This window comes from Callithrix jacchus, chromosome 9, assembly GCF_049354715.1.
Source record: "Callithrix jacchus isolate 240 chromosome 9, calJac240_pri, whole genome shotgun sequence".
Classification (NCBI taxonomy): Eukaryota; Metazoa; Chordata; class Mammalia; order Primates; family Cebidae; genus Callithrix; species Callithrix jacchus.
Genome location: NC_133510.1, coordinates 99,756,741 through 99,774,931, shown reverse-complemented (window position 1 = coordinate 99,774,931; position 18,191 = coordinate 99,756,741). Strand labels below are relative to the sequence as shown.

Below are 18,191 nucleotides of genomic sequence, written 5' to 3'. Positions count from 1 at the left end.
TCCATTAAGTCTACTCTTTCAAGCCTAAATCTTACGTACTTAGTGAAACCTAAAGACTCTAAACCATTTTTTCCTCTTTCAAACTCCTTGAGACAGCGTTCATCACACTCACTTGGAAAGGAAAGAGTGGCAGGTGCCAACATTATGGTCTTGGGTATACGTCCTGTCTTTTGTTTTAGTTTTCACTTCCTTATAAGCAAGGACAATTGGCTACATTTCTTTGACTGAAGTTACTAACACGGTGCTTTTAAATAGGAAGTACTCAATAAATGTTGTTGTAGGGTTAAATCAATAAATATCTGCCAAGTATTTTCTAGGTGAGTTACTATTAAACACTAGAAAAAGTGGACAGTATGCACTTGATAAATGTCTGCAGATTTTAAATTCAATAGTTAATTACTGAATTTCAACTATGTGAATGTATTACTCAAGACACTACAGGGAATTAAAATGAATAAGGTACAAATCCTATCGTCAAGAATTTTGCAATATTGAAGAGAACATTATCTTTTGTAAAAGACAGAAAAGTTACATGCAGTTTCTTTTAAAAGTGTCAGAATCCAAAAGCAAGAGAACTCATAAGAGTTCAGTAACTCAGAGAGGGTGATTCAGAAAGTTTCATGGTCAGTAACAAATTATTTATTCCCAAGTTAAAATCACTAATAGCACCAGAATTATTCTGAATTTCTTTACTTAGAAATAGAATGCAATAGTGCTGAACAATGAGAACACAAGGACACATGCAGGGGAGCACCACACACTGGGGTCTGTGGGAGGTAAATAGGGGAGGGACAGTGCGGGGTGGGAAGTTGGGGAGGGATAACATGGGGAGAAATGCAATATAGGTGATGGGGAGGAAGGCAGCAAATCACACTGCCATGTGTGTACCTATGCAACAATCTTACATGTTCTTCACATGTACCCCAAAACCTAAAATGCAATAAATAAATAAATATAAATAAATAAAATGCAATGAACTATTTGGGTCTGAAAACATAGTCCCCAGGGCAGGGTTTAGATAGGAAGAGCAATTCAAATGGAAATCTAATTTTCCCTTATTAGAAAATGGAAGAAATCTGGAGACAAAAGGTAGAGGGTATTTCCACAAAAGCGGAAGTACGCATGAAGCCAGTGGGGTGTTGGAGCTCACTCACCCCAAATTGCAAGAGCTGACTGTGCACATCTTGTCCCCTATTCCATCGTTAGTGATGTCTAGTTGGCAGCTTGAAGTCAGACATAGGGGGAATATTCACACCATGGATAGAAATTGCAAATGCCACAGATGAAAGTTTTGAGGTTTTTTTAGAGCCAATTGTGACACTGACCGGCCCATAGCTGATTGCTCCATTCAATCAGAGGCAAAAGCAGGAGTTGATGGCCAAGAGAGATTTTAAGCTTAAGAAAGCCAAATGTTCTATATTAAATTGTTTGTTTTGCCTCAACTTACATTTCCCTGTCTTCCTAATTTTTAGTAAAGTCCACTATAGAAAAAAGAGTGAATATATGGTATGTGTATGTGTATGTGTAAAATATAACATAGGGTTGAATTCCATATTAGAGTTGAGGAGGTACAGAACTGGAAGCACATTTGTTGGATATTGAGATGATCCATGTATAAAACAAACTCAACGGAAGTGGGAGCTGGCAACATTGGTGATTAGGAAAGAGGGCAGAGAGAACCAGGTGCTTCCCACTCCACGTGGTGTTCAAGCCAATCGCACATGAATCTCAAAAGCAGAGAATCTTAACTGACTTCTGGATTACAAAATTTTTTTTTACAGAATTTCTTTTAATTTAGCATCTGATCTTGTCAATTCAATTGCCTGTGCATTGAAAAATTCTTGTGTACCATGATATCCATAAAAGTCCTTAGGAATAAATTCACAGAAACTTCAGAAAACTGATTCAGTTGGTCTTCACCAGGAATCCAGTCTCTCAGAAGCAGTGATTTCCAGGTCAATTGGTGTTGGGTGAGCTTTATTTCCATGCTCCTGTTTCCGTTCCATGTTCCTCACTTTACTGTGGCCCAAGCATAAAATAATCTATACTTTACTAACTGGCTCTTTCTCATACTTTATTATAATAATGGGCAAGTTATTTCTTATATCAGTATAATGCCATGTTATTATCAGTGTGTTATTATGAGTCCCCGAATCAAACTAACACATGACAATATCCTTAATAGTTCAAGAATATCAAATGTCTTAAAAGCTTGTAACATACCTTGAGGATTCTTGCTTCTAGATTTCTGATTAAGTCTTGACAAATTCCAGAAACAAAATATTGGTACAATGCAAGGAGAGGCAGAACCTATGAAAAGAAAAACACTCTTTGTTATATATTTTATCAAAGTAATAACCTAATAATCAAATTTAGCCAAATATTAAATATAGGATATGTTACATATTGACTTACTTTCATACTGTTAGATATAAGTGAAATGCTCTATCTAGCACATGCTTCATTAAGTTTATCAGAACTTTAAGAAGCTATCAGAGATTCACAGTTCCCAGTAGATGCCATTTGGTACCCCAAACCTAGGCTGCTCATCTCTTTAAGCAAGAAGAGGTTAAAATCCAATCAATTATCTTCCTTGAAAAGAATTAACTCAACATAAACATATGAATACTGTGGCCTGTGGAAAAATTCTAGCAAATGAGCTACCAAGTAACTGTAAAATGTAAAGCAAAGAAAGTCAATCTATGCCCCCAACTGGATCCTACACATTTGTTTCAATGCCAGCTGCTTTTTGTCTTCAACTAGAATTTTTCTACCAACAAAAAATATGTATAACATGCCTATCATGTGTTAGGCACTGTTGAATGAGAACAAAATGTAACAAATTCCTGCCTTCACATAGCATATTTTCTACCAATTAAAACCCAAGCTTACTCTTCACATAACATTTTTATTTTCCTAGAATTTCACCCCAAAGTTCAATTGCTCTTGAAGTTTCATGGATATATGTGAAGTCTTATAGACGATCAATATTTCAGTTGGCCCAACATGATCCATCCCGAGAAAGATGTGGCGAGGACAGTTTTGCCTAACTTTGGAACAGCTCCTGATCTCAAGTCAAACTGGAAGCTCAGTTCCTGCAACTGTAGCCTGCCCTGCCAAAGGAAAATGGAGTAGAAAGGAGACTGGGATCCCCATTAGTTAGCAAATTACTTTCTATAGCTCCACAGCTCTGGGTCACAGAGCAAATTTTATATTCGATGGAAGTCCCCTTAGCCACTGGGCTTCTTGTGGAGAAGGTTAATGTAATACAAAATGGAAATTGTTTACTTCTTGCAATTTCAGCTGGGGAACCTCTAATTGTCAGTCAACTGGCAGCTGCTAATAGCAACAGCTTTTTAAAAAGATTAGAACTGGTCTTAAATGATTTCAAACATAATACAATACATTTTTCTATAATTATGCCCTACGAACATAACACAATACCTTTTTCCACAATTAATGTAGCACAAAACATTAAGAATTGGCGATTACCTTTGAGATTGTTTCTTTTCTTTAGTGAGAAATAAAAACATACCATTTTATTGCTGCCAATTACTCAATTATTCAGAAAAACATTCTCAATTTCTTCAGCTTTAGAGGGAAAAAAACCTCATTTGTTTTCCAGCACAGTGATATGTATTATATATGAATATGACTAGGCAGCTAAAGGTTACCCAGGGGATGGAACTATTTCTCCAACCCAGAAATGAATCCCTTTAACAGTGAGAGGAGCACCATTTTGTTATTTTTTTAAAATAGACAATTTCTCACCAAGTCTGCCAAGTGTTAAATGCACTTATCAGTCTCTTTACTTTAATACATGGTTTTATAAGTTATCAGTTCATATCAGGGAGCAATAAATATTTTCAATTTAAAGAGAGATCTGAATTTGGAGGAACAAATAATGATCTGAATTTGGAAGAACAAATATGCCAAGAGAATAGAAAACAACGTATGGGGGGGGAAGTAAGTAGGTATGAAAATCGTGGAGGAAAGGGAAAGAAGCAGAAAAGGAGAAAGAATAGATGTAAAGAAGCAAAGGGGGAAAGGAGATACAAAATAATAGAGGGAAAAACATATAGAAAGAAAAAAGGGCCGGGCGCGGTGGCTCACGCTATAATCCCAGCACTTTGGGAGGCCGAGGCGGGTGGATCACGAGGTCAAGAGATTGAGACCATCCTGGTCAACATGGTGAAACCCCATCTCTACCAAAAATACAAAAATTAGCTGGGCATGGCGGCCCATGCCCATAATCCCAGCTACTCAGGAGGCTGAGGCAGGAGAATTGTCTGAACCCAGGAGGCGGAGGTTGCGGTGAGCCGAGATCACGCCATTGCACGCCAGCCTGGTTAACAAGAGCAAAACTCCGTCTCAAAAAAAAAAAAAAAAAAAAAAAAACAAGAAAGAAAAAGGACAAAATAGTGGAGGAAAATATAAAATGAACAACAGTTCTAATAGAACATACTAGTTTTTTTTAATGCAACCAGCTTCAAATTTATGACCTATACTGTGATTTCTTTCCTCAAAGCAAAGGAGCTGTATTTGGATTTTTTTATTTCCTAGGACATTAAGAAATGTCTGTCTTTTATCTACTTAGAATCTATTTTTCTCTTAGAGGCACCTTTGACAGAGAAAATACAAGACACATAAAGATAAACTTATCTCAATAAAGAACCACTCTCACAGTTTTGGGATTGATATAACCTGAACAACTTAATGCAGTGGGTTCCAAGTACACTAGACTTCTGTGTTTGAGATCAGTGATGCATTCTGATCAATTTCACCAACCATCTTGAGAAAAAAAAATATAAAGTAACACAGTAAAAGGAGAAAAAATCAAATTGACTGCTTTTGTATCCAAAATGCAAAGAAAGAATATTAAATTTACATTTTAGTTTGAAGTGTAAGAATCCTACATACATAAAGTTTAAAAATTAAATAGTAATTGACCAAAATAACATTAGCAAAATTTGAAAAGTATGAGGTGAGAGGAGCAAAATATCCCAGTGATAAATATGTGTTGATTTTACAAATTACTTACTATTAGGTTTTGCCTAACAAAGTGCAGTTCACGTATAATGTAATACAGACTTGCAACTACAGAGCAAATGTCAGCCCTGTATCTATCTGAGAAGAGTTCGATGCCTGGGAGAAGTTGAGTGATTTCATATTGAGCATAGCAACGTTCCGCTTTGGGATGTGGAAGTGTGGTTCTAAGCAAACCCTGAAAATGGAAAAAAAAAAGTGAAATAAAAAGCTATAGATTCCATTTTCAATAATGAAGCAAAAAAGATAAATACATGTATGCTTTCTAAAATGCTTAGTGAATGCCTAGCACACTGTACTTTGTAATAAATGGTACTTATTTATATTATCAACATTACAGGTTCCAAATGCTTTTATCACTCCAGATGGGCTTTTAAAATTCCATAGTAGTTGGATACTTATTATTTTCAAAGAAATTATCATTATATTAAATTATCTTTTGTTGAGGGTCAATTCTATGTTAAGTACTGCTGGTAAATTCTTTATAAACATTATTTCATTTAATGTTAGTTTAACCTACTCTTAGAAGGAAGGATTATTATCTCACAAATGATATAACTGAGGCTTAAACAACTCATCTGAAGTCACATAGCTAATGATGGCAGAAAGGAGATTCAAAGTCACGCCTTTTTAGCTAAAAAAATCTATGTTCTTTCCACTATACCAAGCTGTAAGTAGAAGAATGACTACTTGTTTCAGAAGTCTAAATCCGGCAGAGGTAATTTGAACTTTTAACTGCTTAAATGAAAAGATTTTGTTTAATCTTTAATTTGATCAATATTTTTTGGTAATCTATGTAACCCACATTACACTAGATGTTGGGGAAACAAGATGGGTACACAAAACCAAATTTTACATTAAAGGGTGCTTCTTTTGTTATCTTAACAATTACAATTTCTTAAGGACAAATGCATTATGAAATTATTTTAATGTACATATTAGAAAGAATTTAAATGTACATCTTAGAAAGAATTTAAATCCAACAGCTTATTAAGGTCATGAAATATCCTACTCTAAAATACTTTGTAGTTGTTGAAATTTTTACTGACATAAATTTGTTTTAAAATCATAAAAAGAATAAGGTTTTAAAATAAATCCCACTAGCTAATTTTTATTTTAGGTATAATATTACTAAGAAACTAATAATACATTATTGTCCACATTAAGCAAAAAGTTAAATATTTATTAAAACGCTTATTTTCTAAAATATAAACATCTTCAAGAACAAGGAGTATTAGAAAGTAAAGAACTCGATGCAGGAAGTCAGAGTTTATACCCTTGCCTCTTCTACTTCTTCCCTTTGAAGCCTGGGCAAGAGATAGAAGGAACATAAGAAAATTGAAAAGTCTGGTCTTAATTCAGAAAGTTCTTCCCGAAGAACTCGCTTATTTAGATTTTATAAGCTACCAGACTTCGCTGATATACAGAACAAGAGTACCCATCCTTCAACGTAAATAAAACCTTTAGTAGATTCCAAAGTCCCCTGGTTAATTTTCAGAATTTCAAATATCTTGTATTTCCGATAAAAGCTTCTTTCTTCTTCAGTGAAGTCAAACCAAAATTCTGAAAACTGTAAGCATACCTCTCCTGCAGTCTTCAAGTTATTTTCCACCTTCATCCTAAGATAGATTTTATATCATATAACCAAGCAAAACTGAATTTAGAAATGAGGTAACCTAAGGCAACTATTTGAAATCAAACAGACTGGCTTCAAACTGACTACTAGTAACATGATCTTACTAATGACAGGAGACTCCGTTTCCCCATCTGTAAAATTCCTTCTTCTGTAGTCTACAGGAGAAAACTGACACTGTTAAATATTAACAGTGCACCAGGCGTGGTGGCTCACACCTATAATCCCAGCACTTTGGGAGGCCAAGACAGGTAGATCACCTGAGGTCAGGAGTTCAAGATCAACCTGGTCAACATGGTGAAACCCTATCTCTACTAAAATACAAGAAATTAGCAGGGTGTGGTGGTGCACACCTGTAGTCCCAGTCACTCGAGAGGCTGAGGCATGAGAATTGCTTGAACCTGGGAGGCAGTAGCTTCAGTGAGCTGAGATGGCACCACTACACTCCAGCCTAGGCAACAGAGTGAGGCTCAGTCTCAAAAAAAAGAAAAGAAAATTCATGATGAAAGTCCCACTGTGGTTCAGCCAGCAAGAGAAAGATGGGGTTGTGATATTTCATCAAGATCCATGCTATTTTGCTACCTGTGAGCTTTCTGAATATGATAAACGTTTTTACTGATCCGATGAATGGTTGGGCTACCATGGAAAAACATACAAACATAAAACGTCACCTGAAAGAGTAATGCGGACAAAATGCAACAGTCGGTTCTCTTTTCAACATTCAACGACTGAATAAATCTGAGTATAAGAAAAATAAACTGATTAGTAGAAAATTTCCAAAAACATTTTGACATAACTGTACCTTTACATACATATCTAGAACACAAAAAGCATAAGAAAAACATATAAATATATAAGAAAACAGAAGGAAAATATATTAAAGAAGATAAAATTCCCCTGTAATCCTACTGCCTAAACATGATTACTGGTAATATTCTAGTCAATTTTCTTATACATGTTTTTTTTCTGTATATAATTATACACGTGTAGAAACAAATACACACAGATTAAGACTAGAATTATGCAATACACACTACTTTATAAACAAATTTTTCATTCACACACATAATGAACTGTATTATTCTTCTAAAGAACTTCAATGTTTTATCATACGAATGTGCCATAACATAAAAATACGAATCTCAACTTTGGCTTTTTCCAATGCTGAGGTAAACACTGTTATGCCCACACTTTTGAACACTTATCCTATTTGTTCCAATGAATGAACCCATGGAGGTGGAAATTTTTGGTAAAAGGAGGTGCACAGAAAAGGCTTTTGATGAGCACAGTTAAAGAACTCCCCCTGAAGACTGAAGCATTGTATTTTCTCTCTAGCTGTTTATTATGGTGCCTTTCACAACATTAAGTATCTCCACCAAAGATTAATTATCTCTCCATTTACAACTCTTTCATTTTAGGTCCCTTAGAAGGAGAGTTTGAGTTCTCTATATTGATGAGTCTTACAATTCACATTCGCAACTACAAAACACGTTACCTTATCCTAAGTCTTTCTTAGATAAAACCAATCGGGTCCACTACATTAATAAAAATGTCTATCTCAGTTCAGCTTCACTGTGTGGATCTTCAAGTGTGGTATTTTACAGAGGGGGAGAAGAGTTTCCTCTATTCAGGGAGTCCAGGAAAATAGCCAAAGCCCCTATAGAATCACATCTCCTATGGCAGTCAGACTTCCAGCTGGGTAACCAGGAAATGACTTTCTGTTTGTTGAAAATCACTAGGTAATAACTTCAGAGGCTCAGAGAAGCTGAGGTGCCTCTGGCAGGAAGGCTGTGCTGTTCCTTTCCAAGCTGTGAACTTTCCTTGGCTTCTCCATTCCCAATTGCCAAGCTCCACTAAGTCATAAGCAAGCACAGACTTTGTTTCGGGAGTGTGTGTGCGTGTGTGTGTGTGCGCGTGTGTGTGTGCGCGCGTGTGTGTGTGCGCGCGCGCTTTATCCCAGAGCACAGAAAAATCAAACTTGACAGAGGTCTAAATCTTTGATGTTTAATACGTTTAAAGCAGTACTTTCTTACTACCCCGACTGAAGAGGCTAATCTGAAAGCAATGTGATCACTTCCTAGGAACAGCCAAGTTTTGTTAAGTGTGCCCTACAGCTTAAAACTATGCAGGTTGTTGCCCACCACCTCCGACAGGCAAGCTAAAAGAGCAACTGGAGAGGTGAAGGAAACCTATACCTCTACTCCCTCCATACTTTTCAAGTTTTTCATGTTAATCAAACACTTAAGATATTTGTGATTGCTAGCTGTGCATAAGCCATTGTTAAAGACATTCACCTGTGTTATGTGTGGTAGGCTAAATAATGGTCTTCCAAAGATATTCATCATCTAATCTCTAGAACCTATGAATATGTGACCTTACAAGGGCAACAAAGACTTTGCAGATGTGATTAAATTAAGGCCATTGAGATAGGGAAGACTATCCTGGCTTGTCAAGGCAGCCCTTGTAAGAGAAGGGCAGGAGGGTCAGGGTCAGAGAAGGAGACATGAGGATGGAAGAAGATGTGAGAGACAGACAGAGGGGCTGGGGGTGGGGGAAAGGTGTTAAGCTATTGGTCTTGAAGATAGAAGATGAGGCCATGAGCCAAGGAATGCAGGAAGCCTCAAGAATCTGGAAGAGATAAGAAATCGGCTTACCCCCAAGAACCTCCAGAGAAGCATAGCCTTGCTGACACACTGATTTTATGATTTCTGAATTCTATAACTGTAAAATAATAAATCTGTTTTGTTTTAAGCTATTAGGTTTAGGGTAATTTGTTATAGCAACAAAAAGGACACTAATATAGTATGTGTTATGGGCTAAATTGTTTCCCCTAGCAATTCCTATGTTGAAGTCCTAACTCTCAGTGACACAGTTTGAATACAAGTCCCCACCAAATCTCACGCTAAACTGTAATCCCCAGTATTGGAGATGGGGCCTGGCAGGAGGTGTTAGGATTGGGAGGGGGGAATGGATCCCTCATGATTGGCTTAGTGCCATCCCCTTGGTGATGAGTGAGTTAACATCACATCTGGTTGTGTAAAAGAGTGTGGCACCTCCCACTCTCTCCCACTCCCATTATTGCCATATGAGATGCAGGCTCCCATATTCAAATATAACCTTCTGCCATAATTGAAAGCTTCCTGAGGCCTCACCAGAAACTCAGCAGATGCTGGGACCATGCAGAATCACAAACCAATTAAACATCTTTTCTTTATAAACTATTCAGTCTTGGGTATTTCTTTGTAGCAAAGCATGAACAGCCTAACACACCCACTAATCTTGGATTGTGACCATATTTGGAGACAGGGCATTTAAAGAGGTAAGTAACTAAGTTAAAATCAGGCCACAGACGTGGGCCCTAATCCAATATGACTGGTGTCCTTATAAGAAGGAGATGAGGACACTGACATGCCGAGGAAAGACCACATGTGGACACAGTGGTCTTCCCTGTGTCCAAGCCAAGAAGAGAGGCTTCAGAAGAAACCAATTCACCAACACCTTGTTCTCCAAATTCCAGCCTTCAGAATCATGAGATAACAAAGTTCTGTTGTTTAAGTCACCCAGCCTGTGGTGATTCGTTATGACCACCCCAGGAAATTGATACAGTATATCATGTAATTTTTACCACCCTGGCTTAGAGATGAGGACACTGAGGCTCAGAAGGAAAGTGAAACTTGTTGAAAGTAACTGGATTCTAGTATACTCTTGGATGAGGCCCATGCCTGACTGCCTCCACATTGTTTTCTTGCTCCCACACAAACTGCTCATTCATTTGACACCGCAGCAAGTAGTTGTTGAGCCAGACGCGGGTGCTCACACCTATAATCCCAGCACTTTGGGAAGGTGAGGTGGGCAGATCACTGGAAGCCAAGAGTTCCAGACCAGCCTAGCCAACATGGTGAAACCCTGTTACTACTAAAAATACAAAAGAATTAGCTGGGCATGGTGGTGGGCACCTGTAATCCCAGCTACTCAAGAGGCTGAGGCAGAAAAATCTCTTGAACCCAGAAGAAGGAGGTCACAGTGAGCTGAGATGGAGCCACTGTACTCCAGCCTGGGTGACAGAGCGTGACTCCATCTCAAAAAAAACAACAACACAAGTAGTTACTGAATGCCAGCTACATGCCTGGCACTTGGGATCCATCAGTGAGCAAGGCAAACACCTGGGCCCAGGTGACACTGATATTTGGGGCAAGCATCGTGTTACAGGAAAAGGAGATAATTACAAGCAATAAACATCACAAATAAGTAAATAAAGTGTAAGGCCCTGTATGATACAGACACAATCTCCCAGAAATCCAGTGTGCGTGAGGCACAACACTTTTCATGACACGAGAAGGGCACCCTGCAAGGAAGCTGTTAGCTAGTACACACATCCTTCCATCCTCACACTCACTGTGCTATCTTGGCTGATATGACTGCTCCTTGCAAACACCCCCAGATGCCAACTTTTGACAGAAACTCCTCACTGTAGTCTTTGAAACCCAGAGGTGAATGGCTGTCGGTGACATTGGTGAGTGAGGGGCCAAACTCTTTCCATGTGTGCAGCACGTCTGGTTTTCTGAATATGTCATCAAGAGCTTGACACCAACACTTAAAAGCAGCCCTAAAACAGAGATAAAGAGTACATTTTCTGAGACCTGCTATTAAATCTATCTTCCAGAAGGGAAAGCAAACACACAGAAGCAACATCAATTAACATACGTATAACTGTACACACATACACCGTTCTCAATGGTTTCTCTCAGGTAGCATTTGATGAATAAAATGTAGCGATGTAGTATTGCTGAAGAACATTCATGAAAGACAATGTTTTTTCATAATCATTAAAAACTTTTTCAAACAAGCAAATAAAACAATTTTGCCCTTGTTCTACAGACTTCTAAAAATCTACCTTTTCTTTTCTGCAAAGATGAGAAGACTTCCAAGTGAATGCAACGCCTGAACTTTAAGACTTCTTTGATTACTGGCTTGGAGAACATCTATATTTTTAATAAAGTAAAAGAACAAATGTCAGTTCCTAGAAAAATATTTTGTTATATTTGCAAGAATATTTTAAACTGCACTGTTCCTTAACTGTGTAGATTGCAATAAGCAAACTGCAATAGCACCTTCAAATGTCACACGATATATATACACAGAGAGTGAGCAAACGTTCTTTTTGATTACAGAGTGAAAGATTGGCTCTAACAGATAGTAATAATGAGGCTTCGTGGAAAAGTAGAATAAAAGTCAGACAGGTAGACACAGGAGAAGAGAAACTTTGGCAAGGCATATAAGGGAAAATGGCTGAGTATGTATAGGAATGATGGGTATGACTGCAGTATGGTTTTCTGAAGAGGGTGAACTGAGTCTAAAGAGGGAGGTAGCGGTCAGGTTCTGTGGACCTCTGACTGCCACTTGGAGAAATGTGGATGGTAACCTATAGCAGATGGGAAGGCTCAAAGGGTTTGCTTTTTTAGCAGACATGTGACAATATCACCATATATCAGATTTCTCCTTTTACCTAAAGGCAGAAAATGTATCTTTAATATCACATAATTGGCCAGGCAAGGTGGCTCATGCCTATAATCCCAGCAGTTTGGGAGGCCAAGGCAGGCAGATCACCTGAGGTCAGGAGTTCGAGAGCAGCCTGGTCAACATATTGAAACCCCGTCTCTACTAAAAATACAAAAATTAGCCAGGTGTGGTGGTGCACTCCTGTAATCCCAGCTACTCTGGAGGCTGAGGCAGGAGAATTACTTGAATCTGGGAGGCAGAGGCTGCAGTGAGCCAAGATCATGCCATTGCACTCCAGCCTAGGCAACAAAGCAAAACCATCTCAAAAACGAAACAAAACAAGAAAATCACATAATTTTTTTTCTAATGAATTCATGCATTCTGGGATTTGTAGCCAAAAACCCCAACCAACATGGCAGGGGTTTCTAAAGAGAACAACACTGTCCCCTAGAGGGTATTTTAGAAAAACAAGAAAGGGTTTGTCACAACGGGGGCATCTCTTAGTAATTCATAGGTTAAGACTAAAGTAATTCATAGGTTAAGACTTAGTAATTCATAGGTTAAGACTAAAGATGTCAGATGGCCTGCAAGGCACAGAAACTTCCCCCACAGTGAAGGAAAAGATCAGAAGTCTGTTTATAACTATCTGAATCTCACATCAAACTTCGTTTTCCATATATAAAGGAAAGGTATTTCTGCATGATTTATAAATGTCCATGATTTCTGAATTTTCCAGACATGCAACCACTGTAGTACTTTGTTTTGTTCAGGACTTTACCAAGATTTATTTGCCATTTTAGAAAATCATGTCACAAAACTTAATAATGTTGATAGTATTTGAGTCACCAATACAACATACCTGTCTCTGCCTGCATGGGCAGCTGTCACATTCATGGTGGTTCCATATCCAGGATATGAGCGTCTGACCATTTCTTTACAGCTTCTAATGCCTGAGCATTTACATACTAACAAACTGATTCTTTTATTATAAAGTGATGCTGTTTTATTTCTCCGCATTTTTATATTTAGAGCTTCATAATAATTGTTTTCAAAATAATGTGTATAAGAATACATTAAAAATAAATTTTATTTCAGGAAGTGAAAGGGGCATTATAAAATGTCTGCTAGAAAAAAAGAAGACATTGGGTCTTTCATGTAGGTTGAGAATATACTACTGAATCTGTAGAAAAGCGAAATCAAGGGAAAGACAAGGAAAATTGAATCAGCTGGGAGCAGAAAAAAAAAAAAAAAAGAACATCATCTCCATCCCTACAAGGGGTTCACAGCTCCAGTTAAAGAGGGATAAATAGAAGGGTGGCCTAGAATCTCACAATAGTGATGGCCAAGCTAAGAAAACGGGTGAAGGGAGGAGGCTGGAAGCTTCCTCTGTCTCCAGACTGTTCTGTCACTGCTACAAGGGTATAGGTTCTTTCATCTTTCTTTTAAAGGTAAAATTTCAGAACCAGATGCAATCTCAGCATTAATGCAGAAGATCATATTGAAAATCCTGAAAATTAAATTTTCAGGACCAGATGCAATCTCAGCATTAATGCAGAAAACACAGCTGGGTGCAGTGGCTCACTCCTGTACCAGCACTTTGGGAGGCAGAGGAGGGCTTATAGAGCTTGCACCCAAGAGTTCAAGATTAGTCTGGGAAACAGGGTGAAACTCTATCTCTACAAAAAAATGTAAAAATTCATCAGGCATGGTGGTGTGAGCCTGTGATCCCAGCTGCTCAGGAAACTGAAGTGGGAGGATGGATTGAGCCAAGAAGGTTGAGGCTGCAGTGAGCCATGGTCACATCACTACACTCTAGCCTGCATGACAAAATGAGACCTTGCCACAAAAAAAAAAAAAAATTTTATAAAGAAGTTCTTCGAAACCAATGAGAACGAAGACACAACATACCAGAATCTCTGGGACACATTTAAAGCAGTCTCTAGAGGAAAGTATATAGCAATAAGTGCACATATGAGAAGAATGGAGAGATCCAAAATTGACACCCTATCGTCAAAATTGAAAGAGCTAGAGGAGCAAGATCAAAAAAACTCAAAACCCAGCAGAAGACAAGAAATAACTAAGATCAGAGCTGAACTGAAGGAGATTGAGACACGAAAAACCCTCCAAAAAATCAATAAATCCAAGAGCTGGTTTTTTGAAAAGATCAAAAAAATTGACAGACCACTAGCCAGATTGATTAAAAAGAAAAGAGAGAACAACCAAATAGATGCAATAAAAAAATGATAAAGGGGAAATCACCACAGACTCCACAGAAATTCAAACCATCATCAGAGAATATTACAAACAACTCTATGCACATAAACTAGTAAACCTGGAAGAAATGGATAAATTCCTGGACTCCTGTGTCCTCCCAAGCCTAAACCAGGAGGAAGCTGAAACTATGAATAGACCAATAACAAGGGCAGAAGTCGAGGCAGCAATTAAGAGCCTACCACACAAAAAAAGCCCAGGTCCAGACGGGTTCACAGCCGAATTCTACCAGACACACAAAGAGGGGCTGGTACTATTCCTTCTGAAACTATTCCAAATAATCCAAAAAGAAGGAATCCTTCCCAAATCATTCTATGAGACCAATATCATCCTGATACCAAAACCCGGCAGAGACCCAACAAGAAAAGAAAACTTCAGGCCAATATCCATGATGAACATAGATGCAAAAATCTTCAATAAAATATTGGCAAGCCGATTGCAACAGCAAATCAAAAAACTTATTCATCATGATCAAGTAGGATTCATCCCGGGGATGCAAGGCTGGTTCAACATACGCAAGTCTATAAACATAATTCACCACATAAACAGAACCAAAAACAAAAACCACATGATTATCTCAATCGATGCAGAGAAGGCATTTGACAAAATTCAACAGCCCTTTATGCTAAAACCCCTCAATAAACTCGGTATCAGTGGAACGTATCTCAAAGTAATAAAAGCTATTTATGACAAACCAACAGCCAATATCATACTTAACGGGCAAAAACTGGAAGCATTCCCTTTGAAATCCGGCACTAGACAAGGATGCCCTCTGTCACCACTCCTATTCAATATAGTACTGGAAGTTCTAGCCACAGCAATCAGGCAAGAAAAAGAAATAAAGGGTATTCAAATAGGAAAGGTGGAAGCCAAATTGTCTCTATTTGCAGACGACATGATAGTATACCTAGAAGACCCCATTGCCTCAGCCCAAAAACTCCTGAAACTGATAAGCAACTTCAGCAAAGTCTCAGGATATAAAATCAATGTGCAAAAATCACAAGCATTGCTCTACACCAATAACAGACTTAAAGAGAGCCAAATCAAGAACAAACTGCCATTCACAATTGCTACAAAAAGAATAAAATACCTTGGAATACAACTCACAAGGAACGTAAGGGACCTCTTCAAGGAGAACTACAAACCACTGCTCAACCAAATCAGAGAGGACACAAACAGATGGAGAAACATTCCATGTTCATGGTTAGGAAGAATTAATATCGTAAAAATGGCTATACTGCCCAAAGTAATTTACAAAATCAATGCTATACACATCAAGCTACCATTGACTTTCTTCACAGAACTGGAAAAAACCACCATGAAATTCATATGGAACCAAAAGAGAGCCCGCATAGCCAAGTCAATTCTAAGCAAAAAGAACACAGCGGGGGGCATCACACTACCAGATTTCAAACTATACTACAAGGCTACAGTAATCAAAACAGCATGGTACTGGTACCAAAACAGAGATATAGACCAATGGAACAGAACAGAGGCATCAGAGGCAACACAACATATCTACAACCATACAATCTTTGATAAACCCGACAAAAACAAGCAATGGGGAAAGGATTCCCTGTTCAACAAATGGTGCTGGGAAAACTGGCTAGCCATGTGCAGAAAGCAGAAACTGGACCCCTTCCTGACACCTTACACCAAAATTAACTCCAGATGGATTAAAGACTTAAACATAAGACCTGGCACCATAAAAACCCTAGAAGGAAATCTAGGCAAAACTATCCAGGACATAGGAGTAGGCAAGGACTTCATGAACAAAACACCAAAAGCATTGGCAACAAAGCCAAAATAGACAAATGGGACCTAATGAAACTCCACAGCTTCTGCACGGCAAAAGAAACAGTCTCTAGAGTGAATCGGCAACCAACAGAATGGGAAAAAATTTTTGCAGTTTACCCATCTGACAAAGGGCTGATATCCAGAATTTACTAAGAACTCAAACAGATTTACAGGAAAAAAACAAACAAGCCCATTCAAAAGTGGGCAAATGATATGAACAGACACTTTATGAAAGAAGACATATATGAGGCCAACAATCATATGAAAAAATGCTCATCGTCACTGGTCATCAGAGAGATGCAAATCAAAACCACATTGAGATACCATCTCACGCCAGTCAGAATGGCGATCATTAAAAAATCTGGAGACAACAGATGCTGGAGAGGATGTGGAAAAAAAGGAACACTTCTACACTGTTGGTGGGAGTGTAAATTAGTTCAACCATTGTGGAAGACAGTGTGGCGATTCCTCAGGGCCTTAGAAATAGAAATTCCATTTGACCCAGCAATCCTATTACTGGGTATATATCCAAAGGACTATAAATCGTTCTACTATAAGGACACATGCACATGAATGTTCACTGCAGCACTGTTTACAATAGCAAAGACCTGGAATCAACCCAAATGCCCATTGATGATAGACTGGATTGGGAAAATGTGGCACATATACACCATGGAATATTATGCAGCAATCAGAAATGATGAGTTCGTGTCGTTTGTAGGGACATCGATGAATCTGGAGAACATCATTCTCAGCAAACTGACACAAGAACAGAAAATGAAACACCGCATATTCTCACTCATAGGCGGGTGATAAAAAATGAGAACACATGGACACAGAGAGGGGAGTACTAAACACTGGGGTCTATTGGGGGGAAAAGGGGAGGGCCAGTGGGAGGGGGAGGTGGGGAGGGATAGCCTGGAGAGAAATGCCAAATGTGGGTGAAGGGGAGAAAGCAAACAAAACACACTGCCCTGTGTGTACCTATGCAACTGTATTGCATGCTCTGCACATGTACCCCCAAACCTAAAATGCAATAAAAAATAAAAAATAAAAAAAAAGAAAAGCAAAATGTTCCAACAACAACAAAAAAAAAATTAAAGAAAATGAATGCATAATGGATAACTCTTACCAATAGTCTGGTGATAAGAAGAAATTACGAGTCCAAGTTGTGAATATGGAAGTTTGCTTTTCTCCACGGAACTAAAAACCCTGAAGTGCTCCTGAGAAAGGTCAGGGGGTATTGACATATGCATCTCCTCTGTCCCCAGGCAAAATTCCACCCTTCCAGAAGTACATGTGGAATTGTTTATTCCTCCTCTCTCCCCTAAATTCACAAAAAACAATAATAATAAATAAATTTAAAATGTAGAAAAAAAGGAAGTTGCGGGGGAAGGTAAAGAAGAAGATGGAAAGCGAAAAAGAAGGAAATATTTTGTATACAGCTGAGACATTTTTGCAGTTTGAGGTACACTATTTCCTTAAACTTAGTATCCAGGGTCATGTTTGAAGATCCTAGGTACGTGTGGATAAGCTCCATGTCTGTATTATTTCATCAAAAGCACTACAGAGCGGCTGAGCACAGTGGCTCATGCCTATTAATTCCAGCACTTTGAGAGGCTGAGGCGGGCAGATCACCTGAGGTCAGGAGTTCAAGATCAGCCTGGCCAACATGGTAAAATCCCATCTCTACTAAAAATACAAAAATTAGCCATGTGTGGTGGCGCATGTCTGTAGTCCCAGCTACTCGGGAAGCTGAGTCAGGAGAATCATTTGATCCCAGAAGACAGAGGTTGCAGTGTTCAGAGATTGTGCCATTGTACTCCAGCCTGGGCAACAGAGCAAGACTCCATCTCAGAAAAAAGAAAAGCACTACAGAGGACAGTCAGATAGAAAGCAAATATTAAAATAATGCTTTGCTTCTTGTGGGGACTGGTGGAAGTTA

At 38.4% G+C, this 18,191-nt stretch overlaps 1 protein-coding gene across 8 annotated transcripts in view; it reads right to left on the bottom strand.

The window, feature by feature from the left end:
- CFAP54 (cilia and flagella associated protein 54) overlaps positions 1–18,191 on the bottom strand; it is a 363,952-nt gene that overhangs the window by 180,359 nt on the left and 165,402 nt on the right. For all 8 annotated transcript variants that reach the window (XR_013522378.1, XR_004728978.3, XR_013522376.1 and 5 more), the window contains 6 exons: positions 17,379–17,573; positions 11,574–11,661; positions 11,076–11,285; positions 7,351–7,417; positions 5,042–5,224; positions 2,224–2,310 (listed from right to left, as the gene is read on the bottom strand). Coding sequence is in view for 2 of the 8 variants with exons in the window: in XM_017976307.4 (XP_017831796.4) it covers positions 2,224–2,310; positions 5,042–5,224; positions 7,351–7,417; positions 11,076–11,285; positions 11,574–11,661; positions 17,379–17,573 (830 nt within the window). In the remaining 6 variants the exon portion in view is untranslated. The remainder of the gene's footprint in view (positions 1–2,223; positions 2,311–5,041; positions 5,225–7,350; positions 7,418–11,075; positions 11,286–11,573; positions 11,662–17,378; positions 17,574–18,191) is intronic.